The sequence below is a fragment of the Pollicipes pollicipes genome, unplaced genomic scaffold, assembly GCF_011947565.3.
Source record: "Pollicipes pollicipes isolate AB1234 unplaced genomic scaffold, Ppol_2.1 Scaffold_1698;HRSCAF=1987_pilon_pilon_pilon, whole genome shotgun sequence".
Taxonomy (NCBI): Eukaryota; Metazoa; Arthropoda; class Thecostraca; order Pollicipedomorpha; family Pollicipedidae; genus Pollicipes; species Pollicipes pollicipes.
The window spans coordinates 113,597-129,851 of NW_023595979.1; the positions used below are offsets into that span (position 1 = coordinate 113,597).

The 16,255-nt window shown below is 63.7% G+C and overlaps 1 protein-coding gene across 1 annotated transcript in view; it reads left to right on the forward strand.

The window, feature by feature from the left end:
• Positions 1-15,946, forward strand: part of LOC119095594 (helicase ARIP4) — a 28,600-nt gene extending 12,654 nt beyond the window's left edge. Inside the window, exons 15-20 of the mRNA XM_037218457.1 lie at positions 12,648-12,805; positions 13,451-13,597; positions 13,870-13,913; positions 14,654-14,836; positions 15,296-15,484; positions 15,791-15,946. Of these exons, the coding sequence (XP_037074352.1) occupies positions 12,648-12,805; positions 13,451-13,597; positions 13,870-13,913; positions 14,654-14,836; positions 15,296-15,484; positions 15,791-15,946 (877 nt within the window). The remainder of the gene's footprint in view (positions 1-12,647; positions 12,806-13,450; positions 13,598-13,869; positions 13,914-14,653; positions 14,837-15,295; positions 15,485-15,790) is intronic.
• The last annotated feature ends 309 nt before the right edge of the window (positions 15,947-16,255 follow it).

A 16,255-nucleotide genomic window follows, 5' to 3' on the forward strand; every position in this document is an offset into this window, starting at 1 on the left:
CGCCGCCGCCGCCGCCGCCGCTGCCGTGCTTCAGGGCGGCCCGCACGACACCGTCAGCGAGACGGGCGACGGTCGCGGCACAGCGGCGCCCCGGGCTGCGCTGCCGGTCTCCCTGCCGGCCGGCATACGGGCCGTGCCGGTGCCGCCGCCTGCCAGCCTACCGCGCCTACCGCCCGGCATCCGCGCCGTGCCCGTCCAAGAGCCGTCCGAGCTGCCGGCGCCGCGGGAGCCGGCGCGCGCGCTCGGCGTCCGCCTGCCGCCCGGCATCGCGGCCGTGCCGCTGTCGGAATCCGAGCAGGAGGAGGAGGCTGAGTCAGACGCTGCCGACAGCCGCTCCGACGGCGGCCGGCACGGCTCGGGTGACGCCAGCGTGCAGTCGGCGCCGGCCGACCAGCCGCGCCAGCTCACCCTACAGGAGGCGATGGCTATGTTCCGGCGCCAGTCGGCCCCGCCGGCAGCGCAGCCGACTTCCCCGCCGGCAGGGTGAGCGCGCCGACGGCCACCTCTGCGCAAGGCAGATCTCGCCCGGAGGAGGGCGAATCGCGATCTGAGGAGGAGGACTCACGCTGTGAGCGAGAGGGGTCAGCCTGGGACGAGTCCAGGCTGGATGAAGAGGACTCCCATATGGGGGACGACGGATATGCACTGGCTGATGATGTGCCGCGCTCGGAGAATGAGTCACGCCTGGAAGGGGACGAGTCGCGCCCGGACGAGACCCGCTGGGGGGAAGAGTCGCGCCCTGATGATGGACCACACCCGGAAGAAGAGTCATGTGTGGAGGAGGGTGATTCGCGCCCCGAAGTAAACGAATTGCAAGAAGAGGAGGATGAGTCGCGTCGCGGAGGAGACGAATCACGTTTGGAGGGTGGCGATTCTCGCCTTGAAGATGGCGATTCGCGTGTGGAAGAGGACGAGTCTCGCCTGGAAGAAGGCGACTCTCGCCTGGAAGAGGGCGACCCTCACCTGGGAGATGACGAGTGGCGCCCGGCTGAGGGCGCGCCGTCCGCGAAACGCGCGCGGACCAGCCGGGAGAACAAAGCTCGACTTCAGTCGCCGGCTGGGACGGCGCGTCGGATCTCTCCGCGGACGAGCGGGACGGCGGCGACTCTTCGACGTCGACGTCGATGGCGGCGGCGGGAGGCGCCAACCAGACCGAAACCGGCGCCCAGCTCGCCTGGGGACAAGTGCGGCGTGAAGCGAGAACCGGTGGGCAAGGGGTCAGGCGGAGGAGGAAGGCGACCGGCGCGGCCGGCGAGCCGAGCGCGCTAGTTAAGACCGAGTCGGGCGCTGTGGCCACCGAGACGCTCGACGACTCGAGTCAAAGGCCGAGATCAGGTCAGCTGATCAGTGGCGCTGTGCTCGACTCAGAGCTGATGCAGGGCGAGGTGGACGGCACAGCTGAGGACCTCTCCGAGGTCAAGGACATGCTCAGCATGCTGGAGGAGAAACCGGACCTGCTGAACGGTAGTGGCAGCGAGCCGGACGACGCCGACGGCGGCGACGAGCCCGACTCGTCCGACGACAGCGACGCCAGCGAGACCGAGTCGGAGTCGGGCCGGCGCGAAGGCCAGCGACGGCGATGGTGACGAGTCTGAGCAGGAGGGCGACGCGCCCGAGAGTCCCAAGCCCAAGAGGCGCAAGAAGAAGGGCCGCAAACGCAAGAAGAAGCGCGCCGAGAGCGGCGGCGACAAGAACAGACGACGACGCCGGCCCGCGTAACAAGCGGCGCAACATCCGCCAGATAATCACCGAGGAGAAGCTGGACTCGGAGACGCTGCGCGCGCAGGAGGATGAGAAGGAGCGCCAGCCTGCGCCCTGGCCGAGCAGAAGAAGTGTTCGGAGCAGTTCAAGAAGGAGCAAGAGCGCGTAATGGCTGAGAAGAAGCAGCGCGAGGAAGAGGAGGCGAGCCGAGCGCGAGGCCGAGGAGCGCAAGGAGCTGCCGGCAACGACGACTCGGACGTGATTGTGCTCTCTAGCGAACGAGGAGAAACACGACCAGGCCAAGGCCAGGGCCCGACCACGACAAGCCTGCAGGCCAAGGCAAAGGTATGTGGGTGGGCTAGTGTAAGTAACATGTCGTGGCCCAGGGTCAGATGTACGCTCATGAAGGCGTAGGGGATGTAACAATGTTTTCTTCAGTTCATTTCATTTGGGTAAAACTACTCCTTATTATCGTTGCTTCCCTTGGCAGGCCGGAAACGAACGTCCTTAGGCCGAACTGGAGTTTGGGTTGATGATTTGACGTCACCATTTTTTCGTAGATTTCAAACAGGGTCGACCTCGTCCTGTAAAATGTCTCTTCAGACTGTGCCAGGGGATGGTTTTTGTTTCCGTCTGTCTCATCCGCTGGCGTTGACGCTATGACCTCGGTCATGGTGGCTGTCGTGTGTGGCGGGGTGGGCGGGGGGCGGACACACTTGCCGACTGGGGCGCTGTGCTGGCCCGCGACCCAGGCTGATCGCGACGGCTGCGCTGATAGGACGCTGTGCTGACCGGGGACGCTGTGCTGGCTGGGCTTCTGGTGCGGACCGGGGTGGTGCTGTGGTTGGGACGAAGCGCCGAGCAGATCGGGGAGCGCCTGTGCCTGACCGGGGCGCTGTGCTGTGCGGCGGCAGACTCGGGCTGGGCGGCGGCGGTGGCGGCGGCGAGACGAGCGACGACGACATCCAGCTGCTGAGCTCGGGCGAGGAGGAGAAGGACGAGGGTCCCTCCGAGGACACCAACAACTCGGGCTCGCATACCGACGACACGTGCAACGTGCCCGACTCGCTGGGCCGCGTGCTCGTCAACGTGGGCCACCCGCCGGCCGAGATGGACATCTTCATCGCTCCGCAGATCGCGCGCAACATCAAGCCGCACCAGGTCAGCGACCAGCCCCGTGTCGAGACGCGCCCCGCGTGGCGCGCGCGGCGATGCTGGGAAGTGCCCAGCAGCGGCAGGCAGGCTAGTGTGCCGCTGGCGAGGTGTTGTCTTCGTTGTTTCCCAATGTCTTTTTTTTCGTGGAGACGAGAGTTTGCTTTAACAATTTTTGTGTGATTCGTTCGTGACTAGGACATTTTGTTTGTTTCCGCTGCACGTGTTAGGGGATATAAACATGACGACCATGAATTTTAAGGGATTCAGTAGGTATTGGTGTCACGCGCGTGCCGTTGCCGCGCCGCCACTTCGTCACGGCAGTGACTCATGCGTATCGTGTCGTTTGGCGCCCCGCAGATCGGTGGTGTTCGGTTTCTGTACGACAATGTTATCGAGTCTCAGGAGCGATGCAAGACCACCCAGGGCTTCGGCTGTATACTGGCCCACTCTATGGGGCTGGGCAAAACCATGCAGGTAAGTCAGTATCACCTTTTGCGCCGGGAAATGAGTGGGTTTCAGGAAAAGACTGTCCATGAGGCAAAGACAAGACGAACTGAGCTCATAGAATCTTGTGAACATATGTTACAGCAGCTGTATCAGTTGAACAGATTATCCAGTGAATGCCTGTGACACGACTATGTTGCAACCAATCCACTGCCATTCAGCCAAGAACAGACGGGCTTTTGCAAATAAATGGAAGGAACAGACTTGTCTAGTACTTGTATTAGTTCGACCATGCAAGTATACCTGTTTAGGGAGTTGTCTCGTCAAGCCTTTGCGTGGTCGGCGCCGACTGCCCGGAGGTCCTGCAATAAAGAACACTCAACAATCGGCTGCGTTAAGCCGGCTGGGATGTCGATCAGCCGGCGCTCGATAATCGCGACTGGGGGCTGAATGACAGGGGCGGCCTGTCGGGAGGGTGTGCATGTGTGTGTGAGCCACGCGTGTACCCGGCGTCGCTGACGGCCGGCCGCTCCGCCTCCGCAGACGGTCACGTTCTCGGACATCTTTCTGCGCCACACCGGCCACCGGACCGTGCTCATCATCGTGCCCATCAACACCATCCAGAACTGGCTGAACGAGTTCAATTACTGGCTGCCGGACGCCAACACGTACTCGCCGCTGGCGCAGGGCGGCGAGGTGCGGCCGCGCCACTTCTCCGTCAGCATGCTGAACGACAGCCACCGTACGCTACAGGCGCGCGCCAAGGTGAGACCGCGCTGCCGTGTGTGGGGGCGCCCTGGTAGCCGGCCGAGGGCGTGGTGCGAGGCTGACGGGCTGCAGACCGCCGGGGTGATCCGGCCGCGGCGGCAGGCCGCTCCTCTGACCAGTCTGTTGGTCTGGTCAGGCGTCGTCCCGGGAGCGACGGCCGAGCATGTCTTATCGCCGCTCTCAGACTAGCGATCCAGCGCGTCTTGCCTCAGCGACTGGGTGCGCCGGTGGCGGACGCCGCTGCGAGGTGACCTCCCGGCGGCCGTGGTCTCGGCTCACCGGTCCGCCCGCTCTGACTGCCGCTCGCTCGGCCGGCCACTGTCGGATGGAGCCGCTGGACGGCCGGCGCGGTCTGCCCGCTCTGACTGCCGCTCGCCCTGCCGGCCGCTGTCGGATGGAGCCGTTGGACGGCCGGCTGACGCAGTCCGCCCGCTCTGACTGCCACTCGCCCTGCCGGCCGCTGTCAGATGGAGCCGCTGGACGGCCGGCCGGCGCGGTTCGCCCACTCTGACCACCGCTCGCTCGGCCGGCCGCTGTCGGATGGAGCCACTGGACGGCCGGCGCGGTCCGCTCGCTCTGACGGCGTCGGCCGGCGCCGGTCCGGAGGCGGTGCTGACACGTCGCGCGCCGCCGCAGGTGATTGCTGACTGGTACCAGGAGGGAGGCGTGCTGCTGATTGGCTACGAGCTGTACCGGCTGCTCAACATCAGCTCTTCGCGCGCCGCCCGCAAGAAGAAGCGCAAGGACGGCTCGGACGACCTGGAGGCCGAGGCGCGCGAGAAGCGCCTGCTGGACGGTGAGTGGCGGCCGACGGCCGACGGGCGGGTCCGGCTGACTGACGGGACTGTTGCGTAACCGTCCGGAGGTGGAGGCCCCCGGCCCGCATCCGGATATGACCGCCGATGTGTAGGCGATGTCTGTGGGGGAGGGGGGGGGGGGGCAAAGGCGCCTTGCGCACAGGTCAGGGTGCTAGCGTCTATTTGCCGCGTATGGCTAAAGCTGACGCCAACGATACGGCCAGGAGCTCCCTGGCAGCGTGGACGTATTTAATTTTTGAATGTATCACACAACTCACATTGGAAGACGTGCACTCCTTTACCACCTCACGCATAGCAAGGGCACCGGATGAGTCGAGTGCGCGCACCTGGCAGGTACTCGCCGTGAGCGGGACTCTGACACCGCCCACTCCACAGGCATCAAGGTGGCCATCACGCGACCGGGCCCCGACCTGGTGATCTGCGACGAGGGGCACCGCATCAAGAACGCCGGTGCCAGCATCTCGCAGGCGCTGAAGAGCATCCGCACGCGTCGCCGGCTGGCGCTCACCGGCTACCCGCTGCAGAACTGCCTGGTCGAGTACTGGTGAGTGGCGGCGCTGCGGCGGCCGCGGGACGAGCCGCCCGCTGGTGGGGCGAGGCCGGGAGGCAGACGTGCCGGGCGGCCGTCGTCTCGGCGTGTCGGCCTCTGTCCGTGCCGGCTTCGGTCGGCGGACGACGCCGGCGGTGCGGCCGCGGGCGTCATCGGCGGGATGCAGGCCGGGCTGGCGATGACCCCGCCTTCGCGCCGCCGCCAGGTGCATGGTGGACTTTGTGCGGCCCAACTTCCTCGGCACCAAGGCCGAGTTCAACAACATGTTCGAGCGGCCCATCTCCAACGGCCAGTGCGTGGACTCGACGCCGTCAGACATCCGTCTGATGCGGTTCCGGGCGCACGTGCTGCACTCGCTGCTGGAGGGTCTGGTGCAGAGGTCAGTCGGTGCCCCGGCCCGCTGGGCTCGCTGGCTCCGGCCAGTCTGTTTCACCCGGGCGGCAGCTGGCGCTCGAGCTCCTACGCCGACTTGCTGCCGTGCTGACGGGCGCTGAATGGATATTATGCTGCGGTCATCTGGCGAATGATATGCAGAGATTTGTGTGTGGGAGATCAGGTTTGCTCGCAATCACTAGCAATGGAGGATCTTACCTGGTGCGTTCGTTTCGCTCTTGCCGTCTCGCTGGACGTGCTAGCTACCCTGCGCCCTTTGCATTGGGCCTTGGGACCACATTTCGGATGTTGATTGTTTGATCGCGATATCGCCGCGACAATTGCCGATTTTACCTATTTTGCCGCGATATTGCCGGCCACTCCGGCGGCATTATTGCGAACTTATGCGCACAACCCCTAACTCGCCTGACCGCCTGTCTGCCTTGGCCTGTCTGGCCGGCTCATGTTCGCATCTCCTCGTCCGGGCCTTGAGTGCAGAGTAGTTTCAGAAGGTATTGATACGTGAATTATTTGAACAGATCATTTTCGGGACTCGTTCTCAGTCGGGCCAGGTACTCAGTCATCATCACTTGGATCGGCCCCATGACGTGTTGTGCGGCGTTTCAGGCGAAGCCACGCGATCCTGCAGGCGACGCTGCCCAAGAAGGAGGAGTACGTGTGCCTGCTGCGCATGACCCCGCTGCAGCGCGCCCTCTACCAGCGCTACATACTCGACCCTGACCTCGCGCAACGGCCACTCGCCCAACCCGCTGCGCGCCTTCGTTGGCAGCTGCAAGGTACGCGTGCGGCGCGCAGTCTCTGTGTGTCCGTGTACGCAGCGCCGGGGCGGCCGAATGGGCGCCCGATCGCGGCCCACCCCCAGACGGCGTGCTGGTGGTGGGGCGGGGAGAGGAGGTGTAGATGAAGACGCGCCAGGCGCGGTGGGTGGGGCGTTGCGCCTCCCAGACCAGCGTCGCACCACTGTCTCGGTTTAGAGCCTGTTGCAGCTCTATGCAGGATGGTGTTGTTGCAGTGAAAATCTGCTACTTGGTGTACCATCTTTATCAGTCTGCTGCTGTGTACCATCGTCCCATCATGTAATCACGTGACTTGATGGGTTCCACTTGGACTGTAGATGAACTTGCATTCACCCAGACATGTGCACCATGTTAAATGGCGTGCATCTCCCTCTAGGCAGTGATCTGCATTACATTGTCCATCTGGCTATGATTACTGGAGCTTAGTCCCAGTTGGGCCTCGAATGTGTGTCGACCCGTACACTGTGTATGGCCTGCAGAAAAGCATGTACTTCGCATTGAGCACGTGTCCACTCAAGCACTTCCACCAACGTGCTGACCGCCTAGCATCATGTCTCGCGACTCAGACTAAAGTACTTCCGATCTGGAACTACCTGGATGTCCCTGCACACCATAGTTCAGATATGGAGCCACCTGGACATCCCGCACACTCTGCTTCAGATTTGGAACCACCCGGACATCCTGTACAACCTGCTGAAGAAGAAATGGCGGACGACGACCTGGACCTGGACGAGACGAACGACAGCAGCGGCACGCCGGGCCGCGGCCGCCGACCAGCTGCGGCGCCGCCGGCCGCTGGACCGGCTGGACCCGCTGGTCCCGCCGGTCCCCCCTCACAGATGCCACTCGACTCGAACCCGTTCGAGAATGGCGCCAAGAGGACGGCTTCATCAACTACTAACTGGGTGAGCGTGGTCTGAGGGCACCACTGTGGTGTTGGAGAATGTAGCGTCACGAAGTCGTTTAGTCAAGCATCTGTTCGTGTAGAACATTTTAGCTGCTTCCGTTGTTGGGTTCATGCAGTTTTTTATTATCTTTCCGAACTGTTGCGTTCTGGCTATGGCTCTGTTGGGCCCTGAACTGCCAAATGAGTGACTGAATTCGTGCGGTTTGCAGGCCCAGGATATGATGCAGGGCTACATTCCCGGCCAGATAGAGAACTCCACCAAGATGATGGTGTTTCAAAGTGCTGCTGGAGGAGACGGTCCGGCAGGGCGACAAGATGCTGCTGTTCAGCCAGTCCCTGTTCACGCTCAAACATCATCGAGGAGTTCTGCAGCAGACGCTGGTGCCGGGCCGCAATGACAAGTGGATGCTGAACCACACCTACTTCCGTGAGTCGGGCGGACGGACGCCGCCGGCCGCTCGCCTGGCCTCGGCCACTGCCTCTCTCCCGCTGCACTCATCTGCTTTGAAAATCAAGGAGTCAGAGTCAATGGTGCCGGCCTTGGCAATGGTAGGTGTCCCATAGCTTCACAGCAGTGTCGCCGTATGTTCCGCGTGCCACGTTTGGCTCTCCGAAGGTGCCAGTTTACGTTGGCGGCATCTGTATCGTGGGGCTGCCTTGCCATGACGCGACGACAGCTCCTGATGGGTGATTTACCCACAGTGTACGCCTCTCCGTTGTGTATTCTTGTGCCCTGCGTCTCCGGTCGCCTCCGCATCACTGGTTGCAGGTTTTGACGGCTTCACGGACGTCCTGCTAGGCGCGGCCGAGTTTGTTGTGCGCTCCGCAGTCCTCTCCGGCTTCATCAGCGCCGCTCTGCTCGTTGGGTTCGGATTGCCGCGTGCCTGGCGGGCCTGGGCGCTCCCACCGTCCCCGCTGTGACCGGTGTATCGCCATCTTCATCCGCCGCCGCCGCTGCCATACCGCTCCGCCGTGGCCAGCGGGCGGGCGTGCTTATCCGTGCGGTGTGATGGCCAGGTCTGGACGGCTCCACCACCGGCCTGGAGCGCGAGAAGCTCATCAGCGAGTTCAACGCCAACCCGGCCGTGCCGCTGTTCCTCGTGTCGACGCGCGCCGGCAGCCTGGGTGTCAACCTGGTGGGCGCCAACCGCGTGCTGGTGTTTGACGCCTCCTGGAACCCCTGCCACGACACGCAGGCCGTCTGCAGGGTCTACAGGTCAGGGGCGGTCTCGGGCTGGCTGTGGGGCTGCGTTGTGACCTGCGGGGGGCTGCGTGTGACCCGCGGGGCTGGCTGTGGGGTTGCGTGTAGCCCGCGGGCTGGCTGTGGGGCTGCATGTAGCCCGCGGGCCTGGCTATTGGGCTGCAGGTGGCCGCGGGCTGGGTGTGAGGCTGCAAGATCGCGCTGTTGGCTGTGGTCTGAATATGTCGACTCAAATACCTTTGGAAGCTGTTGGACTTGGGATTTGTCAAGATGGAATTGGCTTGGTTATTCGTGCGTTCTGTCTTCGTTCTGGTGGTGAATGCCTGATAAATTCCTCTCTCATTCACGTAACTCGGACCTCTCTATGTGTCTGCTTGTAATTGTTTGCATTTGCAAGCATACTTCCCCAGTTGTGGTATGTGTTTGTGGTCTTCGACAGTAGCATACCAGGGACGTCACGGCGGAGTGTCTTTCCGAGGGCAGCCGGCCAGTGTCGTGTGGAGACACGCGGGCTGCCGCTCGGGTCCGCGCGTGTTCGCTCCGCTCGTCTGAAGTGGCCGCCGCCGCCGGGTGCCGCCCTGACCTCTGTCGCCCCTCCCCGCCGCCAGGTTCGGCCAGCAGAAGCAGTGCTTCATCTACCGGCTGGTGACGGACAACTGCCTCGAGCGGCGCATCTACGACCGCCAGCTCAAGAAGCAGTCCATGTCCAACAGGATCGTCGACGAGACCAACCCGGATAACATGGTACGCTGCCGGCCGGCGCCGGCCTCCAGCCTGGGCCTATCCAGTCACAGATGCTCGAGACAGGTGCTCGCCGACGGGGACAAGTCGGCAGTGCAGTGCGGCTGCACGTGTCGTCTGCAGTGTAGATGGGGAGTGAACGCAGACACAGTCAGGAATGGTCAGCAGAGGTGGCATGGTGTGTTTGGGGAGTGTTGTACTTGGGAGTGAATGCTGACACAGTTAGGAAACAGTCACTAGCTGAGGCGTGGTGCGTTTGGAGGGTGTCGTACTTGTACGCGGTTTTGAGCGGCATTCTGTACGTGTAGGACAGGAGGTCCTCAGGTCTTGACTCTGTGTGGTAAAAAGTTCACATCCTGCAGCCTGCTTTTGAAAGCCTGACACGCCCAATCTGGAGCGACCGACTCGGCTACAGTCCGGTCTCCACCGTACACGCGTGACCCGGGTCAGATGCCGGAGCCGCCACGAACCCCCGCGGAGTGCTGCACGCCCGACTGAGACGCTGCTGGCCCAACCTGCAGGTCACCACGCAGACCTGAACCGGCTGTGGGACCCAAATAGGATGGATGACCCGCCGCCGGCCGCCATCCTCGCCCGATCCGGACAAGTAAGACGACCCGGTTCTGCTCACCGTCATCGAGCGGCTTGGCCACCTGTTCTCCACAGGTGGGACTCCGCGCGCGCGCGCACCCGGCCGCCGTATGTCTGCAATGCAGGGGCTTCCAGGCGCATGCCGTGCTTCTGTAGTGTAGTGGTTATCACGTCGCCTTTACCCGCGGAAGGTCCCCGGTTCGAACCCCGGGCGGAAGCAAGTTTATGGGTAATGGTGCTCTGGAAAGGGATGCCCGCTAAAAAGGTTATCGCTTTGGCATCCGTCTGCTTGAGTCGAGGAAGATCTTGGGTCAGGTTTCTGGTAGGTTCATACGGGTCGTCGGAATTAGGTGGCATGAATGACCTTGCCGGAGGCTGAGCGTGGGTCGTTTTGCTATACGCGTGTAAGGGTGTGGGTTCGATCCGATTGGAATCGAATTTACGGGTTTGGTAACGTTACAACGTTTACATTCTGCTTTCTAAAAGGTTACAGATTGCCATACGTCACCGCGTATGCTTGATTGCTGGCGACTTTTTCCTGCGCAGTGTTGTGATGCAGTGCAAGGCGGAAAAACGAAAAGTAGCGTAATTGTTGGAACCGATAAGATTCCGCAACGCGCTCCACACTGCCGCCTTCGTGCGAGACGGGGAGGTAGCGCCGCCCTTTGGTAGATTAGCGCTCGCATTTCAGTCAACAATTTCCGCTCATCGGAGCGAATCACGCGAAACACGCCATTGTCTGCCATGTCAACTAGATTGGGTTTTTCGTCGCGTGATTTTGTAAGTGCGCGTGGTTTTGGCTACTTTTAGGTCCTTTCCGCCCTGCGATGTTACGCCACGCGACGACAAGTGGCCAGTGTTGGTCGGCCGATACACACGTACTGTCCCGGTGGGACGCGACCCCTGACCCTCGTCCTACATTGGGTGACCCAGCTTGCCGCCACATTGTGCTTCACGGTATGAGCCACTAGCCCTGCGTGATGCAGCACGTGCGTGCCATTGTGCGGCTCGGTTTGTGAGTAGTGTGCCGCTGGATGGCATGCGTGCGCTGCTTTGGTACTCTTTTTTTCCTGTCTGCGGTATCTCCTGCCGCGCGTGCGGAGGACGCATGTGCTGACGGGCGCTCCCCCGCGGCGGTCGGCAGGAGCCGTTCGAGCACGACGCCCAGCTGGTGAGGACCGACAGGACAAGCGGCTGACTCAGGCAGAGAAGCGACTGGCCAAGCGCAGCTACGAGCTCGAGAAGAAGGCGGCCACACGGGCGGCTACAACCGGCCCAACTACCAGGCCTACCACCCCCGTCCAGGGGCCCGGCTCGCTGCCCATGTACAGGTCAGTGTCGCGGCGTGTTGGGGCGACTGAACGTGTCACCCCAGCCAGGGGCCGGCTCTTTGCCCATGTCCATGTCAGAGACAGGACGATTTGATGTGGGGCGCATTCACGCTGGATTCTAAAACCAATCACCACGGACATTGATCGCTATTTCCATTGATGATCCCATTGATTGACTGGTTGGCCAGTGGATCGTGGCTAGACGCAGCAAATAGTCAATGTCGTTACCCGGGCGCGAGCGCCATGTCCAGCGCGTCTTTACGCCAAGGGCGTCACTTGTGCGGCCGTCCGCGTATTCGTGAGGCACGCTCTCCTGAGCGGCGTTCGATTCACGCCGGCTCTGATAGTCCGCCGTGACTCAAGAAGCTAGCTCCTGTGTTGTTTTTTTCTTCTTGAACGTAGGCCGATGCGTTTTGGACCTCACAGGGCTGACGTGTGTTTGCATGATGGTGATATGATCTTTGACGGAGAAATGGTATGCGATTGATTGTAACTTCCGGCTGTTCGCACCGGCTCTGATAGTCCGCTGTGACTCAAGAAGTTAGCTCCTATGTTGTTTTTTCTTCTTGAACGTAGGCCGAGCGTTTTGGACCTCACAGGGCTGACGTGTGTTTGCATGATGGTGATGATCTACGGAGGGAGAAATGGTATGCGATTGCTTGTGATGGTTTTGTGGGTACTCATTATTTTGAGAACATTCTAAGGGAGAGTGGTCTTTACAGTCGAGACCATTTTTTGTATGATCCAGTTGTTTTGTGGTTGTTAAGCGCGGGTATGTGCCAGACATGACTGGTGTGGATTGACGGGCCGAACCAATGCAACGGTGAACAAATATCTGAAGTTTACTGAAGTATGGTCACCACTTCGGTGAAGGCAAATTTTCGACAGGCGCAAAGAAGTCCTTTGACTACCATTGGAGTAACTGTAACAGTGACCTTATACTAGCTGTGGGTGTTCACCAGGTGACGGTGCCGAGCACTAGTCAGACTGCTTGAAGTTGGACTTAACAACCGTGTGATACCGAAACAGGACCAACATGTCTAGCTCATGTAACAGCCTGCCCTGCCCTGCCCTGCTCACCCTGCCCTGCCCCCGCCCGGTCCCCCCCCCCCCTCTGGTCTAAAAAAAACCCAGCAGCATCTTGACCCTAACATTCAAATTCACAAGTGCCAGCGATCCACCCGGCCTTCCGTGTTGGTCGGGCGGCTGCTGCCGCGCGACCTATCGTCACCAACGCGTCTGCTCGGCAGGGGAATGTACAACAAGCCGGTGGCGAACGTGCGTCCGATGATGGTGGGCGGCCGGATGGTGCAGCGGCCGGGCGTGGGCCAGTTTGGCCCGTCCCGGCTCTCCACGGAGCAGCTGACCCGCCAGGGCGTCTCCATGTCGCACATCACCGTGCCCAAAGGTGAGCAGACGGGAGGCGCTACCGCCCGGGCAAGCGCGCCCGGGCCAGCCGCCCGGCGCCAGCGCCGCTGGGACGGCGGCCCGGACGGGGGGAGGGGGGGGGGGGCCACTTGCTCGATCTGGACAAGCAGCTGAATGTGTTTGATGCCCTGTGCCGCTTCTGTGGTCAGCTTCCCGCGATTAGGCGGCCAGGGGCCTCGTTCCGACTGCGTCTCTGTGGGCGGCTCCGTGAGGGGAACGTTCGGGTCAGGCCGGCTCGTTACAGTACATAGAGCAGCGGAGAGCGGAGAGCCGACCCGTACAGAACGTCAAACCCGGGAGATGCGCGTGTGTCTGTGCCATAGCACCGCAGACGGCACCAGACCAGTACGGATGGCTGGCTCTAGAGCGGCGTTTTGGCCGAGTGTCAGAGCTCTGCCGTGACGTCGCGTCACATGGCTACCGTGGCAGTCACGACGGACACTGAAGGCTGCCTCTGGTTTCGGCACCAGCGAAGCCTTGTCGGCTCTTGGCACGCACCAAAGGCAGCTAAAACGGGTGTTTGTGCTATGCTGGTGCCAGCATTGCGGAGAGTCTGGTCTCGCGTCGGCGCGCGATCCGGCCGTGACCTGGCGCGTGCTGACGTGCGCCGCTCCCTCCGCCGCAGATGTGACCATACCGACGGGCTCCGGTGACGGCGAGCCCATCCACCTGCGCGCCGGCCAGACGGTGCTCGTCATCCGCACGGCCAAGGGCGTCTACCTGCGCCTGCAGGACGGCCGCATCATCGCCATCCGCATGCCGCCCGGCGCAGGTGGGTGGCTTGTAGGCTGGACGGACGCGCTGCCGCGCTCGCCGCAGCCGGACGTTGGCTCGTCTCGCTGCGTTTGCGTCGGGTAAAAGTGAATGTGTGTTATAGTTTTAAGTGGCCTCGGGACGTGTTTGTTCTTCTCCCGGTTCGCGTTAGCTTGATCGTTGTGCATGTTGCCGTTGCCGTATTTGGGCCCTCTCGGTCTGCTGTCTGCGCCACCTGCCGGTCGTCGTGTTCGCTCAGCGCCAGCTCACGCGGCTGTCTGCCTCCGCCAGAGGGCCGGAGCGTGCCGGACCTGCTCAACTCGAACCGCTATCCAGTCGCGGGCGCCGCAGCCGCAGCCGTCGGCGGCCAGCCAGCCGGGGCCGTCGGGCATCCGGCTGCCGCGCGGCATCAACCGTCGAGCGGGTGCCGGCCGGCGGCGGTGGCCAGGCGCGAGCGGCGCCCGGCGGCGGCGGGGCGGCCTGGACGCGCCGCGCCGCACCGCTGCCCCTGCCGCGCGCCGCCGTCAGCCGCTCGGCGCCGCGCTCCGACTCGGACGGCGGCGACGGCTCTCTCAGCATCTCCTCGCTGCTCGCCAAGCCGGAGCCGGCGGCGCCGGCGGCGACCGCGCCCTCGGCCGAGCGGCCGTCGTCGGCCGAGCCCGGCTCGCCGGCCGAGTCGGCGGCCGGCGCGGCGCTCCAGTACCTGGACCGGGCGCTGGCCGGGCCGGAGGAGGCGGCGGGCGACGCCGAGCCGGCGCGGGACGAGCCGCCGTCTGACCCGCTGGCGCGGTTGCAGAGCATGGCGGCCGCTGCGAGTGGAGACGCACCGGCGCAGCGGCCGCCACCCGATGACAAGGCGATGTCTGCGCAGCCGCAGCAGCAGCAGGAACAACAGCAAAAACAGCAGGAGCAGCTGCAGATGCAGCAAGAACAACAACGGCAGCTGCAGCAGGAGCAGCATCTGCAGCAGTCACAGGATCGACTTCAGCAGCAACAGCAGGAGCAGCATCGCCAGCACCAGGAGCGGCAACAGCAGCAACGCCTGCACCAACAGCAGCTTTTGTACGGGCAGCAGGGTCAGGTGCTGGCCGAGGAGGCGGTCGGCAAGCCGAGCAACCAGCAAACGGACAGCGAGCTTATGGACACTCACATTTTCGACCTGAGTCACAAACCTGGCTTGAGTAAGCGGCCGGGGCCGGAAACCAGCGACCAGTCGCTCGAGCTGCAGGCGTCGCGCCTGTCGCAGCAGCACCTGTCCGTCCAGCAGCCGGAGCAGCCGCCGCACGGCCAGCTGGCGTTGGGCGGCCGGCTGGACCAGCAGCTGGCCGGCCCCGTCATGGAGCCGGAGGCGCCGCCGTCGGCCATGGCGCGGCTGGACCAGCGGCTGGGGCTGCAGCAGGGCCACCTGCTGGGCCAGCCGCACGATCTGTCCGTGCACGGCCAGCAGCCGGGGCCGTCGTTCTCCGAGCCGCCGCGCTACGGGCCGCCGTCGGCGCCGCAGTTCGGCCACCAGTCGGCGCTGCAGGCGGCGCGCGCCCGGCCCGCCGACCACCCGTTCGGCGGCGGTCAGCGCGAGACGGGCCCGCCCGGCCACCGCCCGAGGGGCCAGCACCGCAAGCAGCAGCACCAGCAGCAGCAGCAGCAACAACAACAGCTGCTGCCGCCGCAGTCGGTGCAGCAGCAGAGCCAGCAGAGCCACCAGCTGGCGCCACCGCAGCCGCCGGCGCAGATGGGCGGCATCGACGACCTGATCGCGGGCTTCGACTTGAGCCGGCCGGCGTACAGCGCGCCGGCGCAGATTCCGGCGTTCCCGGGCGGCGGCAGCGCGCCGCTGCCGTCGTTCTCGACCGTGTCGCAGCTGCCGCTGCCCTCGTTTTCGAGCGTGTCGGGCGGCTCGACCGAGCCGGCGCCGCTACCGACGCCGGCGCCGCTGCCGACGCCGGCGCCGCGCGAGCCGCCATCGCTGCCGATGGAGCCGGCCGCGCCGGCCGCCTCCCGGCTGGCCGACGACGCGTTCTCGTGGGGCGAGCTGGGTCAGCAGTACGGCTACTCCGGCTACCCGCCCTACAGCATGGGCGGGTACCCGGCCCACAGCCAGCCGGCGGCGGCCGGCTACGGCGCGCCCGCCGTGCCCGCCTCCTACCCCGGCTACGGCCTGTACGGCGCGCCCATGGCGGGCTATGCGCCGTACCGGTACCCGGCCGGCTACCAGGCATTCGGGGCGCCGCCGTTCTCGGCCGGGTTCGGCCTGCCACAGCAGCGGTTCGAGCCGTACCACAGCGAGGCGACGGCGGCGGCGGCGGCGGCCGACTACGCGCTGCAGATGGCGGGCCCGGCCGGCGAGCCCGCCTTCCGTCGGCCGCAGTAGACGGGCCGGTCGCACTGTGTATAGTGGCACCCGGCGAGGCACTGACGCTGCGCCCCGTCCGGCAGCCGACATTCACTTGTTTCCACGGGACCTAGGTACTTTACCCATATTTTAATCGTTGCCAAAGGGCTGTTTCTGCACTCTGTGCTTTGATGTGGCTTGAACACTTGTTATTTCTAGTCTTGCAAAGTGTTAGCGTTGCTTTGGACGTGTTAATGGTGTGTGGTATGGCTAGATGGCATTTATGTCAGGAGGGTGAATGGGCACAGCGTGATTGTGATCGTGTCTCCACCGTGCGCTCTGGTGCAC